Source organism: Pundamilia nyererei, unplaced genomic scaffold (assembly GCF_000239375.1).
Source record: "Pundamilia nyererei isolate P.nyererei 1_Seehausen unplaced genomic scaffold, PunNye1.0 scaffold00015, whole genome shotgun sequence".
NCBI classification, from domain to species: domain Eukaryota; kingdom Metazoa; phylum Chordata; class Actinopteri; order Cichliformes; family Cichlidae; genus Pundamilia; species Pundamilia nyererei.
The window spans coordinates 3,927,238-3,944,261 of record NW_005187416.1 but is presented as its reverse complement, the minus strand read 5'-3'; the positions used below and the strand labels follow the sequence as shown (position 1 = coordinate 3,944,261).

Below are 17,024 nucleotides of genomic sequence, written 5' to 3'. Positions count from 1 at the left end.
AACCACAAACCTATTCTTCCTTTTAGTCAGATTCCCTCACGCTTTGAGAAACACTTTGGTTCAAACAGTTGGCGAATGAGCAGCTCATGAATAGTGTTCGCATTACAGCAGCTGCTGAATAACACAAACATATGGCAGGTTTACATAGCGTCCTTGTGTGATCTGCTGTGCAGTTTGTCCACAACATTGAAAAAGATTAAGAAGAACCTACGGGCCCCAGTTTTGCCCCGTTATGCACAGCAGTGTCATATCCACGAGTGTACAGGTGTCTGTTGTTGCTGCATTAAGCCACTCTGCATGCTTTGCTCCTCATTGTGTCCACTCTCGTTTGTGTCCTGTGTGTTTCCTACAAAGTGGTGGCCGTGGGCATGTTGGTGATTTGTTACACCCACGTGTCAGCTCAGGGAATGAGCTTCTATTCATTTGTGTTTGTGTGTTAACTCTCCTAGTTTATTCATGACATGGAGGGACTCGAGTGACACGTCATACAGTGAAAGTGTGGCCTTGAGGAGTTACGTGCTTATGATCACACAAAGATACAGGGATTGTTGCATTAGAGGCTTTCAGCTGAGACAACACATGGAAGACGAGCAGAGCGTAGAGTCACAGTTTCAGTGTGGAGGTCTTTAATGAGACACTTCCTGTTTTGAGTGACACATTTTGGATGATTTCTGCGTGGCTGCAAACAAGAGGCTTAAAGTAGAACAGCAAAAACAGAAGTGTTGTTTTGGTTGACATTAAAGCAGAAGCTTGAGAATGATTTTGAAAAACTGTATTAAACAATCTGGAAATGACCAGTGAGACTGGTGAACCTGAAGCTTTGCATTAATGGAATTCTCCCATCTGTTCCCACAGGTGCGACATCTCTACATCTGTGACTTTCACAAGAATTTCATTCAGAGTGTTCGCAACAAGAGGAAGAGGAAGACCAGCGATGATGGAGGGGAATCCCCAGATCATGATGTGGAGGTGCCCGAGGTAACAGGGAGTGAAACGTTAATCATTATAATGATGCTGAAGCTCTGTTGTCCAAGTATTCAAGTTTCTTTCCTTGCTTTCGATGTTTTCCACGTACCTCATGTATAAAAGCTTGGCTTGTTTTGTTTCTCTAAGCAGTCCATGGTGAACTTTGAGGAATGCTTTGGATGATTTCCCTGCACTAGTTTTAGTTTCACTTTCTTTACTGACTTTGCAGAACTGATGTATACGTCGTAAACATTCTAAGCTTGATTTTAAAAAAACCCCCTCTGTTATAATTTATCCACATCAACATTCGTCTCCAGAAGAACTCTGGTTTATCCAGATGTTGCTTTGCATACTTTAGGAACATTGCCCTCTGTGTTTGCAGCAATTCTTCCTGCTTTGCAAGCAGGCAGCCCTTTAATATTGTTTATAAACTCCCAGTTTTTTAGGCATCAGTTAGAGAGTGGAAGGGATTGGCAGGAGTATGCTAGCTCCCCTGAGCCTCTGTTTGTCTCTCAAACCAAAGATTGCCATCTAAGGTGAATGTGTTAATCACTCACATAAGACTGGATGGTGTGACTACAAATTAGTATCACTGTTTTCATTAAGATTCAAGTGGCTTTGTGTATGTCACTATATTGTTTACAATGTGTTACTTTTTGTCAGAAGCACATGCAATATATAGTAACTTTTTAAAGTTATAATTGAAAAAAGAATCACTTCTGTTAAGCAAAATTAAATGCTTACATATGGCTCGTTAATGTTTGTGCAGCAGTTTTAAAGTGAACCTTTAAACAAACGTTATTTCTCTCTGGGTAAAAACACCTAAGTCTTTTTCTTTGCCTCACCTGATTCCATGTCACTGTGTGGGTGGAGCTTTCTTGGTGTGGATGGGTAATATTTATCCTGTATTAACTTTTGGGTTGTGTAATGAGAGCTGTGGGTTCACAGTTAGTCCCCTCTCATTGTGCTCAACAGCACTCCTCGTGGCCTGTAATGATACATTTAAACTGCTTGAAACCCCACAGTGGATGTTTCTCTGTTCCCCAGTGCAGCCATATTTGAGAAGGCAGCACTAAGCTCAGACCACGTTTGGATTGTCACAATTTTCTTCTTTAAGAAAAATAAATCTGTTCTGGATTTACTTGTTTTCATGTATTTTCATGCTGCATTGACCCACTTTCTCTCTGTGCATCATTAAAGTTTCAGCTCCTTTAAAAGCTGAAAAAGAGGCAGAAGCCACTGGGAGCCTTGCATAAACCATGGAAAGCAAGATTTAAAAAAACAAAACAAAAAGCTCATCACTTTGAACCCACTCACTGAGTCCCTGCTTCTCTTGGTGATTTCAGGTGGACCTTTTCCAGCTGCAAGTGAACACGTTGAGACGCTACAAGCGACACTACAAGCTCCAGACCAGGCCCGGCCTCAACAAGGCCCAGCTGGCAGAGGTAACAGCAGATGCTGCTTTTCATTTAGGGTGTTGTGTACCCTAACGCTTTCATCAGGGAGATTACCGTGAGAGTGGATTTGGGTTTTTTTAATCCAGTACATCTCACTAATTTTTCTTTTTTTTTTCTTTTCTTTGGGAATGTTGATCACTGAGCTGCTCTCATTAGTGTATGCTGCTGTGATATAGGAAGTGTTGGCGCTCCCATTCAGCTGTAATGGCAAATTGTTAGACTGATTTCCCAAATCGACAGGTGGACTCGGTGCAGCCAGCTCCGCCCTCGTCCTTATAATTACCTTCTGTGCTTTGCGCTCCCGGTCATCCTGAGATGGGGTCAGCTGGGGTCACATGTGGTGTTGGGCTAACAGTGGGAATGAATGAAATCAAACTGGGCTGTAAGTTGGATGTTTCCCCAGGCTTTTAGTCACATTCAAACCCTCCTATTAATGAGCCTACCACATCATTAATAAAACACCAGTCAACAGCCCCACAACCAGTTACAGCTGTCCTGTGTTCAGCCGTGTTCAGGAGAACCATAGCAATGTGAGAGGCTGTGCAGAGGATGTTTGGCTCTGTAAAAGTCGAGGTAAAGAACACAAATGGCTATTTTTCGGTGTTTAGTTTAGGCCCGGTGCTTTTGGTGATGGACGCTTTCAGTGCAGACACCGCAAGGACTATTTCCAGTAATTATAAATTGACTGGAGCCAGCTTTGTACTGTAGTGTTGTTTTCACTCTGTAAAATGTTTTTGTTCCCTGAGCTATAAATTCAACTCCATTTGCTTTTGATTGATGCATCACTTGGCCCTCTGTGCAAATGAATAACCAAGAAGAGGTTAAAAGCACCAACTCTTCTTAAAGCAAGGATTGTAGGTGTCCAGAGGGCACCTACAGTGTTTGTAAGAGGTGTGTTTACATAGTTTTAAACAACTTATTAGTCAAAGCTGATTAAGAGGAATCACGGGGTTGCTTTTTAAAGAAGTATGAAAGTCGCTCTCATTTTTTGGACAACAATGGAGCATTTCTCAAATAATAACTCCCAAAAAAGCTGCTCATTATCATGTGACTGACTCATATAAACATCATATCAGAGGAGGGGCCAACTTAGAAGTGATCAACTTTTAAAGTTTCTCCAAATCTGGCTCTAGGGAAACCAGTGCGAGATATGGAAAAGTTAAATTTTTCACAATTGCAGAAAAATGAGAAACCGTGTCGCCATGTTCTCATTTACAAATATCGCAAACTAATCTGGATCCAGATTTCTTTCTGGGGATTTAATTTAATGGTGTGAAGGAAGATTTCAGCAGTCAGGTATGCAGTCTCAGTCTTTTCGCTTACCAACCCTGAAACAAACGATGTATATCGCTTTTCTTTTAACCGCTTCCCTCTTTCTCTCCCTTCTGCAGACGGTGAGCCGTCACTTCCGGAATATTCCAGTGAACGAGAAGGAGACGCTGACCTACTTTATTTACATGGTGAAGAGCAGCAAGAGCCGCTTGGACCAGAAAGGGGACGGTGGCAAACCCCTGGACTAAACTTCCCCCACAACAATCACAGCGGCAGCTACAACCACAACAACAACAACTGTAGCTACAGACAAAACCTGGACTTCAGTAACGGCTCCTCTGCACCCTCCTGCTCCCCTCTGAGAACAGGACACGAACTGCTGTTGTCCTTAAAGGACTCAAAACAGAAATCCAGGGTGAGATGAGTTCATTTTGCCTTTTTGGCCCTCTTCACAGAAATCCAGTCTCTCCCTTTTGACTTGGCCCTCTCCAAGGTATTCCCTGATTTACGAAAGCCAGGACCATAAAGACTGCTGATTACAAGGACTCACTCTGCAGAGTTTTATGTCGTCATACTGTAACACAACTGTGTCTATATGTACAAAAGAACAGCGTCCGACTCAAGCGACTCAGCTGAATGCAGTATCCTGCCTTAAGAGTCAAAAAAATAACAAAACAACTTTTGGTAATTTTGGTTTTCTTTGCCAAGTTGACTGTTAAACACGCTCACAGTGAGGAATGCTTGTGCCAAACGGGACTGCGAGATGGAGCTGAATGATGCGATGATAAGTGGGATTTTTCCCTCTTTCTTCATACGTGACTGTTGGAAAAGAAATGCCACCCTGGTCTGAAGTCACATCCAGAACATTAAGGCTCAGGTTCACTCTTTAAAAGCTGCAAATGGTGAAGATAATGATTATAAATGTTGTGTAAAACATTAAAGGAAGAAGAACCGAGTAAGGATGTGATACGTTGTGACTCAGTCTTCTATTTGTTAGTGGTTTCTTTTTTTTTCTTTTTCTTTTGAACCTGTGAACATACACATGCTGATTTCTTTATTTCTGTAACCCAGTTTAAGTTTAAGTAAGCTTTAGTTCAGCCTTAATTCCACAAGTTGTTCAAAGGTTGTGTCTGGTTGCATATATCATTTCTATTTTCTTTTTTTTCCTTCCACATTAAGTGAAAGCTGTTTCGCATGAATGGTCGGGCTGTATTGTGCTGCCATCCGACGGTGTTTACAGCGGATAAAATCTCTGCTCTTAATTTCATTCCTCCAAAGTGGGCTGACAGGTTAGCCTGGTGAAAGTGGGAGAAAAAAATTTATGTTCTTCTTTTATTCACAATTTTGAATATGTGTTACATGTGGATGCCCTTCTTCCGTATCGGCGGGTGAGATTTAAAATTTAAAAAACTTAAAACAAACCTTTTCATAGTGGTGAACCTGCTGCTGCTTCAGTCCAGCGCGATTCATTTGGCAGTAAAACGGCATCAAACAGCAACATGTTTTTTTTTTCTCTGTATAGACTCAGTTATTTACATTTAAAGCAGAAGAAATAATACGTTTGGCTTTTTGTTTATTTTTTTAACTTTTGTTCAGTTCCTTTTTTTTCCCTTCTGTTTTTTTTTTTTTAAGCTGCCTGAAGTGATGGGAAATGAGTGGGAGCTGTTGGGTTGCTAGCCACCGTTAACCACCTGTTGATGTGTTTAAAAACACTTAATGTGATAAAGCAAACGCGCTGCTGACGACCTATAAGTTTATTTAAAAATTTTTAAAGCACTGCTGCAACCTCCAGGTGACGGACATCTTTGCTGTTTTACAGACACATCCTCTTTGTCTTTTATGGTGGCGGAGGCACGGATCGTACGTGCACTTTGGATAATTGTGCGCACGATTTGTGTCAGATTTGTCCTTTTCTCTCTCCCTCGCTCTCTTTTTTTTAAGTGTCACATTTTAAATTTTGCTTGTAGGTTTGTTAGTGTCATGTAGGTAACATCCATCTTTATTAATGTGTAGGTCATGCCACGTTAACCTAATTGTTGTATTAGGAAAAAGAAACATATTTAAGTATGACTGCTTGTTGCTCCTATTAATATAAATAAATGTATTGTACAGGAAGAAGAAAAAGCCTCATCTCTGCTCTTTTAACATGTTGTGACCAGAGGTCAATAACACCAGACTAATTATACAACAGAACCAGCGATGTGCTTTAAGTGTTTTCTATGTAAAGATTATACTTTGTACTCCATGCCACTTATTTTAAAAAGTACAATCTAGAAATACCTTATGCTCTGTCACTAAAGATGAAGCAGAACATGTAAGTAATGCATCGCTGGACAGCTGGAGATAATATTTTTAAATAAAGTTATATACACATTATGCTTCAGTGGTTTAATGTATGATCCTATATGATAAGTTCTTATAGTACTTTAGCATCAAAGTATTTTAAGTTTATTAGGACTGATGTTTAAACTGTATTGGAGCTCTTCATTTAATGCTTTCTAACAGATTGGCACTGTATTTTTATTTTTTATTTTTTTCAACGAAATACACTGGAGATTCAGAGGCCTTGACTTTGTCCTACATGTTTTCCTCCACACTATATTTAAAGATGAAGAAAAAGTTTTCTTTTACTTGGTTGAAAGTGCAGTTTCCTCATGCTGTATTTTTACAATGACGCCCATCGACCACAAGGCGTCACTGTTGCTACTGTAGCGCGACTGCAGTCCATTGATTTTTTTTTTCTTACATTTGGAAACAACACTTACTTCACGCTGTTCTTTTATTTAGCTTTTTGCAAAAGAATGATAAATAAATAAATAATATGAAGGGAACTGTGGAGAACAGCAGACTGTCAACCTGTGGAAATTATTTAAAGGATAAGGACAGCGTTACATTTTCAAAGTAATGAATTTGTTGAACAGCATCCGGTTAACACGATAGGCTTTTTATGTTATTTCAAATTATATGTAGATTTAAAACATACCAGAAAACTATTAACAAATGGGTAATTTAGATGTGGGCCTACATATAACTTGTGTTGGTGAAACAAACTCAGTTGGGAAGAAAATGAGTAAAAGTAAGAATTTTAAAAAGGAATTAGAAATATTAAATTTTAAATAAAGGAAAAAAAATTCCTGCTGTTCGAAAAAAAAACTTTATTGTCCATATCAAGATTTAGGTTTCTTTGGTTTTTCGTTGTTTTTTTTTCTTACTTGGGACCAACACCTACATGGCTAAAAAAAATTGCGTAACAACAATAATAATAATAATAATGATAATAATTTTAAACATGATGGGGAAAAAAACACTTTCACCAAACACAGCTAGTGTCTTAAAATAATCATTTATTTACGGAACTATATATATATAATTTCACATCTAATGCACATTTCCATCACCACTGCGCACATTAATAAACGTTTATCCTATTGGGTCTTTTGATTTTGTTTTGTTTTTTAAGTTTTACATGATGGAGTGAATAAAGTTGCGGTAACTGAACAGTCGGTGTCTTCTCCCAGCGGACAGTGACATCGTGTAGAGTATTTGAGGTAGATTCAGTAAATTCAATACGATTCCTACGCGAAACAACAGCCCGGAGCGTTCACGCGCACACACACAGAGGGTCTGTTGGGAGATAATTGAGCTGGGAAAACCTACTGTGGACGAAAATACCTGAAAATGAAATAATACAGCGGGATGGAGCAGTGATAAACAAAAACGTGTCCCCCCTTTCATGATGTGTTTCTTCCGGCTTCCGTTTATTTGATTGTATCTTTAGAAGCCAGACATCTATAAAAATCGTCCGGTTTTTTTTAGTACTTACTCGATCCATGATTTAAAAGTTAACATTTTAATTTTATTTTTGACATGTAAATTATTCCTATTTTGTACACGTTTTTGTGTCAGCATTAAGTAAATTAAGTACAGTAAGTTTAGGGTAAGAAATGAAATATTAATTTTTAAAGAAAAAAGGAAGAAAAAATACGCCAACACGCACAAAACTGAAATTTATAACTGCTTCCTGGTTTAACAAAACTCTATAAATTATTAACACTGAGAAATAAACCGGTGTCTCTGATCTGAAAAAAACATATCTAAATTTAAATGGCTTCATACTGAAGACTTCTTCCACCTTCTGATAATTTATTTATTTTTTGCTTCATTTCCTTTAACTGGGAAGACAGCGTCAGGTAAACACACATTTAAGGGGAGACAGATGTGTTTTTGACACCTTCCATCGCGACATCTGGTCCGCAGGGGTGGAAAACATCAACAAAGCAGAAATACCACAAATATCAAACACCTACAATCGGATCTGTGAATCGGCTTAGAAACCACGGCACGAGAGAAGAAGACGTCTGTCCTGGAGCTCTCCACCGTCCCTCCACCTTTTATGCCCGTGTTGTCCTTTAGTTCGCTCTTTTTTGCGCATCGCCGCACGGCCACAGCGACGTGCTTAGGTTCACTCAGTGGTTTGTTTTATTTTAAATCTGATTTGAATCCAGAGTCTCTGAGGAGTTTTTTTCGGGTTGAGAAGTGGAGGTCACTGGTTCAGCTCCAGAGCCCAGACCTGCTGCGGCCACCCAGTCCGCCCTTTCACCTTCTTCTCGGCTCCTAAGGACTCCGGCAGGCCGTCGGTCTGTGGGAGGAGGGGGAGGAGGATGAGAATGAGGATGGAGACCAAAACACCACAACATAATCAGCAGGACAGAGAGCTGAGGGCCACTTTGCTTTTACTTTATTTGAGCTTTTTGCGCTATTTCGCACATCATATTTATCTGTATTCCAATTTTTGTGTCATGTGATGCACTCTGTTTTTAGATGTGCTTTATAAATAAATCTGGATTTGGAGTCTAGGTTTGTCCTCGTGTAATCTGAAGAAAACTGAAGGTTTTAGTGACGCATTCAGGGCGATGACATAACAGGATTTCACTAATTGACAGAAAGTCAGCTCCTGGGTCGGAGCATCAGGCATTGCCTGTCACGTACCCCAATATTGACTAGTAATCTTTTAAATACATAGAAACGATAAAGACTTTATCATTTGTCTAAAACAGCATTTTATTGTATATCTAATAAGGAAATGACATTTACTTTTCGTCGGCTATGATTAGGAGCTATATAATTAATAACAAATAATAATAACTGTTATTAATAATTAATAATAGCTTGTTATTCATGTCAATATTTTAGGCCTGCACATATTCAAGCCTAAATATCTGAGTCTAAATCTACAATTAGAAACTGTTAGCAAACATTATGCATTCACTATAATTAACACGTCATAAATGTTTACAGGCACAAACTGTTAAATGTTGTTGTTTTTTTTATTGTTTGTTAGGTTAGTTTAAAATATAATTTGGCCGATATTTCAACTGGGACTCATAACTGGGAATTATTTGAAGGAAAAATGAGATTAAATAAAATGATATAATTATAAAGCGATATAAAGGCTTTGGTTGCAGGTTAAACATTAACGGTACTTCAATCCGAAAGGTCATGCTGAAGCATTCATCATTTTCAGGCCTACAGCTGCTTTTACACTGACTAACATGTTACCGAATCCCAGAAAAATGCTTTGGGTTGGGTTGCACTTCACTTCGACACTCGTAACTTACCAGCTCCCGTTTTCGTTTCAAATCCCGGTTTTCAAATTTCTTAATTTCGGCCTTAAAGCCTTCCGTCTCCCCGGAGTCTTTGGCCAGGACGTCCATCAGATAAGCGATGTAACTGGTCGCCAGGCGTAAAGTTTTGATTTTTGACAGTTTTGTGTCCGCCGGCACGTTGGGGATGCACTCCCTGAGTTCGGCGAAAGCTGTGTTGATGCTTTCCGTCCTCCGGCGTTCCTTCTTCGGCCCCGACGCTCTCCTCTTTCCCATCCCGGCCTGGAGCCCTTCCAGCCGGGCATCGTGCGTCGTTCCGGGCGCTCCCAGCTCCGCAGCTGGGTAGGGCGCCTGAATCTGGAAATCAGGGGGCACTTCGCCGTGGTTCACCACCCAGCTCTGGAAGTACGGTGCATCCTGGTGACACCGCTGGACGAAAGGGAAGGGTTCGTGCATCAGGTGGTGGTGATGCTGGTAACCCCCGATGAGGTTCATGCTGAGCGGGATTGCAAATATGGTCGTTGCCGTGTTTCCCTTCGGCCTCTCTCTGCTGCCGCCCCAAAACGATCTTTGCTCGGGGATCCGCAGCCAAAAGAAATCATTCAAGATTTAAATACGTCTTCCTCTGGATTTATTAACAAGTCAAACAAAAACAACCACCACCTTCACATCGTATTCATTCTGAACGCGGCTTCAGCCCAGGCCGAGAAAAACGTTTTAAATTCCACAGAAGAAATGTCGGCGATGAGCAGGGCTCCACTTGCGTTTCCTTCTTGAAATCGTTTCCAAACGAGGCAGCTCTGACTTGACCAAGAAATTTGACCCCGGTGAAGGTGTGAGGCCCCAGGTTTATATGACTTCGATATCTGCGTGAAAAGGAGTCAGCCAATGGAGGGCAGCGCCCAGGATGGGAGGAGAGTCTGGATAGGCTTCTGAAAACATGCACCATAATTTCAAGACCCTGCACAAGGAGCAACTATCGGCTATCCGAAAATGTTGCAGCAGAAAGTACTTTGTAAATCTGTAAATCTTTGTAGGATTCAAAGTCTTGTTTTACTTTTGGAAAGCGTTTACGCACGAACTTTACGCACTGACATCTCTTAAGGCATACACGCTTAATCATTTCTGCCACTGATTTGCAGCAGCACTGTATTATCTACATTTATATTTGAATTAACAACTGCAGGTTGGAATACATGGAGTCAGAGATTTAAATAAAAAAAATATATATAATGTAAATTTTTAAAGACGTGTGTATAAATTTCAAAAATAAAAATAAATAAGATTTGCCAACTCAGAAATTCAGACAATTCGACTGTTTTTAATGATAATCCCAAATAATCCAAAGCAGACTTTATCTTTTTGTTCAGCTAAACATTTAAAAGAATGGGCGAATAAAAAAGGTAGAACTATGCCTAAAATGTAAAATTGACATCATTTTATCCGTTTTTACCCCGGTGTGCTCACCAATTTAGTTGCTTTAAAAACATGAAATTATTTTTCTTTTTCGGTCCTTCTTTAAAGATTATCTAAGGGTTTTAAAAATATTTTCTTTAAGGCGTAATGGCCATTTTCTTATGTCACATGTCAAAGTTTAGAACTATTTTATCAGAGTGAAAAGGCCTGACCAGATTTTTATCCACGTCTTATTTTCCAATAATAACATGACGTGAATGTCAGAGAATAATGAGAAGTGTAAATGACCCGTTTGAGGATTTTTTTTTTGTGTGCTACTTTTGGCGCACAGAATCAGCGGCCTGTCCGCGTCATACCTGAAGGAGAAGGCCTGCACTGGCTTTATCATTTTTTTTCCTCTTCCTCGCGCAGCTCCTCGCCCACCAAACACATCATCTTATCGCCATCGCCTAAAAACATTATCCCATTACATTACATGACCTTGACGCTATTTAGAAACCATTTACGGCGGCGTCTTATCTAAATACAGCCATAAATCAGGAGGTGTCACCCTCCTGCAGCACGGGTACAAGTATTCCATAAAAGCTCTCCTGGCCTGCTCACTGTTTACAGCTAAGAAGTTTGCAGCATATTTCACCGACCAACCTGCGTTACAATAAATAATCATCAGTCACAACTTTATGTTCCTTACTTCACACGAATGCACTGAAGTCTGCACGGAAAGGTTCATATGAATGCGCACAATGCTCTGCGTTTTTTCCCGTTGTTACCATCCACACTCCTGCAATACACTTTTATTCTTTCGACTGAATTATTTTTTGTGTATATAGCCACACAGATACTTTGAAGTCCACTGTATTTTTTTATGAGGGGTTATGGTTGATTTTGCACAATATAAATTTGTGATTGTTGCATTTTAAAATACCGAAGGGGCTCACAGCACCTGGAGCAGCTACAGCGCTGAAATTTGCTGCTCATTTATTTGACAGTCTTAGGGGAGCCATTCTTCATCACGACCACGCTGACTTTTATACTTGCGTGCATCATGCTGAAGAACTGTACTTATTTTATCTTGCTTTTTATTTTTATTATGGACACATAATACAACAAGAGCCTCATGTCAAAATAAAATGCTTTAAAGCAGAAAAATAAAAGCATGTGCAAAAAAATGTACAAAAGTAAATAGGACGATGCAAATTTACATTAAAAAACACACACACACACATATATATATATATATATTAAACAGTAATTAATGAAGCGAGCATTTTATATTAATTCATTTCTAGTAGACATTTAGTGAATGTGTCATTGATGTACTTTTGTGTTCTAATAAGATCTGAAATTGAACTAAAATACATCTGGCTGATAATCTCACTAGTCTCGAAGTACTGAGATATTCTGTTCAGTGGGGATGTTTACCTCTATAATACAGCAAGTTATTGGCAATAGGAAGCAGAGCTGCTGGGATTATAATATAGGACCAATTCCATGCAGGGGATTTGTTATTTGGCTGCAGTTGCATGTCATGCATTATCATGTGTTATAACTCTGCATCTTAGTTTTACACTAAACAAACAGTAAGACATGGATATAAGATACACTATTTAAGTGAAAAGTGAAAAACCACAGCACAGTGGAGGTTTTTTTTTTTACCCACAAGTGTGATAAATTGTGCATCTGTTTTCCTTCTTAAATCCTTTTTCAGCCTTCTTGTGTCAAACATATACAAACTATTAAAATTGTTCAAAGACAAGAGAAGAAGAAAGGGGGAAAGGTTGTTTTTGTGTGCAACTTTTCCTTTAATTAAAGAAAGTCCCCTGTGAACTGAAAAGCAAATTTTGTTTTTGCTATAAAACAAAATGGTTAATTTAAACTTTTTTTTCCACTTTGATTCCACGTCTGCATTTAGATGCATTTTGCTGTTAAACTGTAAATTCAGACGTGCAATTTGTCGCTTTGCAAGTCAGCACGAGTCTTCTGCCTCTACAGTCAAACTTTGTTTTCCTCCTCTTGCACAGTTCAACAAATAAGCGCATGAAACAATGATATTGCATTTGGCATATTTTTATGCAAAGCTGGGGCTGCTTATGAGCCTCCTCTCTGTCCTGTTTGCCACTCGCGTGTAGCCTCCGCTGTCAGCGTGAAAAACACCATGCAGCCTCCAAAAAGAAAACCTGACACTGTTGATTAAGACGTCCACTACACAGAGATGAAATACAACACTGGTCATACACCCACACGCCCTCTTACTCCTTTTCTTCATCTCTCTCTGTATCACTTTCTCCACTTCTTGTTCTCCTTTTGCCTCCATTCTTTCTCTCAAATGTTTAACCAGAACCTTCCCTCTTTTTGATCTCTCATTTTTTCTGCCTGTTTTTTTCCTGCCCTGCTATCACCAGAGGTGCTGAAAGACCTGAGCAGCAGTAATAGTCTCTTCATATTTTGCTTTCAGCCCCAATAGACTTCAGTCATCTCTCTCTCTCTTTCACTCTCTCTCCTCTGTTCCTGCTTTGCCAGGAGAAACATCCAAAATAGGTCATAAGGAGCCATCTTGGCCCTGTTATGAATTCTCCTCATAATTGTTTGTGTCATCATGTAGATTTTTCAATAGACACTGCTTCCCTCCTCTTCAGATTGCTTACCCTCAACTCCACATTTCCAAACAAATATTCAGCCTGATTCAAAGCCGAGCAAGCTCAGTACAGCAGAGCATGCTCAGCTCCAAGTGTTTATCATGCAGAGGCTCTTACAGTATATACATATATCCACCTCTGGCATACGTCGACGCCAGCACGCAAAGCTAATTAAGCCCATTGGGTACAATTAGACATGGCGGCTCTTTCTCATTCTGGGAAATGTGGGCAAAGTGGATCATGCTGCAGGGTCAAGGAGTTCCTAAGAGGCCCAGTGCCCGATGGGAGAAGAAATTCCAGTGTCCACTATGTGGAGTGTTAAAGAGGAGCAGGACGGGGTGCAAAAGAGGCTAAAAATGTCAATTAATAGTTAATGTGGGATTATTTTGTTTCGTGCTGGTGCATTTGAGTTTATGCAGAGGTCGAATCTCTGAAAACTGAAATCTGAATTAAATTCTCATTTTTATCAGTTTGAGTTTTGCTTGTTGTTAAATTCTCACCACAGTCTACTTTATTGTTTTGCTGCTTGAGGGTGTATGTCATTCAAATTACACATAAATTAGTTATGTAGTTATTGATTAATGTCTGTTATCCTTGCATGCAGTGGGACAGATTTGGTTTTATGGTTCCAGATCTTAAGATTTCTGTCTCAGAGATTTTATTTGTCTACATCTTAATACTTGTACGTGGGGTTTCTTGTATGGCATTATAAATGACATTATGGAATGAACATAAAGTAAAATGCTTGATACTAAATTATTATTGTTCTTTTCTTGTAATTGAGATTCAAAATTCCAGAAAAAAGAAACGTTTTAATGGGAAATCTCAATAAACATGATGATGTCATGGAATTGTGTGCAAATTTCAAACATTTCTGTTCCATGTCTTCACATTTGTGGATTCGCTTGCATGATTTGAAAATACAACAGCAGCAGCAGCTTAATGTGACGTCTGTCGTTTATTGTTATTATTTAGCTTTTTATCTTTTTAGTGTATGTTCTATCATCTTTTAATGGGCTGCATCTATAAAACTGTGGGTCAGTACTGATACTTACAAGTACAATTTGGCCAATAAGCAGTTGTGACATCTTTTTAATTTATGCTTATTTGTTTATATTGTTCCTTTGTGTCAGGGAAACAAATAGGTTATCTTAAAAATAATCTCTCCATCACAATTTTTTGTTTCCATTTTGCACTGACATTTTAATACAACACTACAGATAAACATCAGCACTATGTTTGTTAATGGCCCCTTATTTACAGATATCAGTCAACAGGACCAGTATCGGGCAGCTTGAGCCCTTTTTCTCCACAAAAAATGAATAAATCAGTTATGTATAAATCAGACACTCAGAGACGATCTGCCATCCCTGCCACAGTCCCTCTCTCTCACTCCTCCGATGTTAATAAAGCAGACACTCTCACACATCTGCAGCTGTTGTCATAATGCAGTGAACAATGAAACTTTCCTGAGTGATTTTGTTTCCGCTTTTATTTTTCCTCCCCGAAATATGATCTCGCTGTCAGTGATGTCATTCATATGACTCACATTAAACACTCAGCTAAGCCATCTGTGTTGCATGCCCGACTCCTATAAAACAAACAGGACGTGGTTACAGTATCAGTCATGTCTGTGGCTTCTTTGCATGTTTATCAGGAACAACAGTGATTTTGGTTATAGATGGTGTGGTATTTTCGTTTAATGTAATGTAATCAATAAAAAATTTAAATTCTTGCAGAGATGCTGGTGAATGTTTTATTTGCTGTAGTCTAATTAACAAAAATATACCCCAAGCAGACTGGAGTCAAAACTCATGCTAAACATATTTTATTGTTTGTCATTTGGGAGCTTTACCAGATCATTTACTTTTACTACACACACTCCACACTTGCTTTTTCCCCTCCAGCCTGGTCTCACTTTCTTGACCGTTTCATTATCTGAGCAAAAAGGAAATTCTCCACATGTTTGACGCTGCCCACCTCACCTCTCGTACATTTTATTCTCTCCTCTCATCTATCTATTGATAAGTGATTGTCGTCTCCATGCATGTCTGCTCTCTGGTCATTTGTGTCTCAAAGCTCCAGAAACTGCCCTCTAACTGCTGCAATTCTGCCCGTCCTCAGCCAATAAAGATAAGAGCGGGGGGGCTGGAATGTGGAGCAGAGAGGTGACGGTGACGAGCTGAAGGGACATAAACTGACATAAACTCCAACACTTTCAATTATAAACCTTTTACCTCCTTTTTTTTGTTTATCTGACAAGTCATGTGGACACATTTTCAAGTTATACATCTCAGGCTTTTAATAAAACAGCAATTATTCTGTCTATTAGCAGCTCTTGACAGTTTTTACACTTTCTGGGAGTTATGAAAGAAATCTCTTTATTTGTCAGCACCTGCGGTCATTCATCAAAAAGAATTTAATAAAAAGAAAATTGTTCGTTTGTTTGTTTTTATAGTATTTTTTTTTAGTAAATGCTGATGAAGAAATAACTCCTTATAACACTGCAGAAAGTTATTAAATGCATAGCATATCAACTGAAGGACAAAAATTAATCATGAAAAATGAAAATCATTGTTTCTAAGAGACCGGTGCTTTACGGTGTCTTGTTTTATCTGATGAACAGTCAAAGACCTGAAGATATCTGGTTTGTAATCATATGAAACAGGGACAAGATGCAGATTCCCACATCAGAGGCATCCAAATAATCCTGTTTTTGCTCAATAAATGACTTTAAATACAATATAAATAATTTTAAAAGTCCAAATGTATTCTGAGGAACATACAACTAATCATGTACATCTTCAAGACCAAATGATCTGTCAATTAAAAGAACAATATAAGTAAGAGTTCAGATATTAATTACATTGTTAAAATTTAGAAATGCATCAGATACAGCTTGCATCATCCACGTTGGTCCCTGCTTTATTCTTTATGAAAACATCAATATAAACTAAGACTGAGTCGGGTCCTGTGCTCCGGGCTCACGGACCACCGGCAGGTCCGGCTCTAATGATTTCATAGCAGCAGATTTAACAGAGGGTGGCTGCTCTGTGTCAGACGACCCCAGAGGGTTTAGCGAGGCTGACAGTCAAAACATCGGCATAAAGGATTGACCCTGAGAAATCCTGACGTGGAGATGGTTCAGGGACCAGCATCTCTAAAAGTCTGACGTATAAAAATGAAAGCCTAACAAAACTGAAAAGCACTTAAGGTCAGCTCTTGCCTTTCTCTCTCTAATCCTCGGTGTACTGGTAATTTGAGTGGATTCTATTTGTGTCTGTTTGTGGGGGTTTTTTTTCATATTGCTCTAATATCAATATACTGAAATCTTCTGGCCTCCGAATGAACTCTTTAAATAAAGCTCAAAGATGTCCAGTTTCGAAGTAAAAGGAGAAAAGAAAAAGATTTCTCTATATTTAGATTGGACCTTTACAATCTCCCACAATGACCAGCAGGTTCAATCCCAGAGCTTTCTAGCTAGGAGCCCACAGTGAGTGCTAACCGCTGCACCACCCTGCCACCCTCACATGTGGGAACAATAAGTTTTTACTGTTGTTACAGCTCATTGGAAAAAAAGATTTACCATACAACACACAACGAGACAAAACCCCACGAGAAACACAACCTGCATTTAGATTTATATATTTGGCATCAACTTATATATATATATA

General features: G+C 39.1%; 2 protein-coding genes across 2 annotated transcripts in view; one reads left to right on the top strand and one right to left on the bottom strand.

Annotated features, from left to right (window-relative positions):
• Positions 1-5,239, top strand: part of sap30l (sap30-like) — a 7,858-nt gene extending 2,619 nt beyond the window's left edge. Inside the window, exons 2-4 of the mRNA XM_005725439.1 lie at positions 856-978; positions 2,313-2,411; positions 3,815-5,239. Coding sequence (XP_005725496.1) covers positions 856-978; positions 2,313-2,411; positions 3,815-3,943 — 351 coding nt within the window. The 3' untranslated portion in view covers positions 3,944-5,239. The remainder of the gene's footprint in view (positions 1-855; positions 979-2,312; positions 2,412-3,814) is intronic.
• A 1,786-nt stretch (positions 5,240-7,025) lies between these two features.
• Positions 7,026-10,130, bottom strand: LOC102206912 (heart- and neural crest derivatives-expressed protein 1). Its single transcript, XM_005725438.1, has 2 exons — positions 9,314-10,130; positions 7,026-8,334 (listed from the first exon to the last, which is right to left on the bottom strand). Exons 1-2 carry the CDS (start codon positions 9,791-9,793, stop codon positions 8,239-8,241), a joined length of 576 nt encoding a protein of 191 aa, XP_005725495.1. The 5' UTR covers positions 9,794-10,130; the 3' UTR covers positions 7,026-8,238.
• Between the last annotated feature and the right edge of the window lie 6,894 nt (positions 10,131-17,024).

Excerpts from the sequence above, each read along its gene's own strand:
- LOC102206912 (XM_005725438.1), bottom strand. The coding sequence starts at position 9,793 with ATGAACCTCATCGGGGGTTACCAGCATCACCACCACCTGATGCACGAA. Across the intron at positions 8,335-9,313 it reads TGAAACGAAAACGGGAGCTG|ACCGACGGCCTGCCGGAGTC; the intron begins GTAAGTTACGAG and ends CTCCTCCCACAG.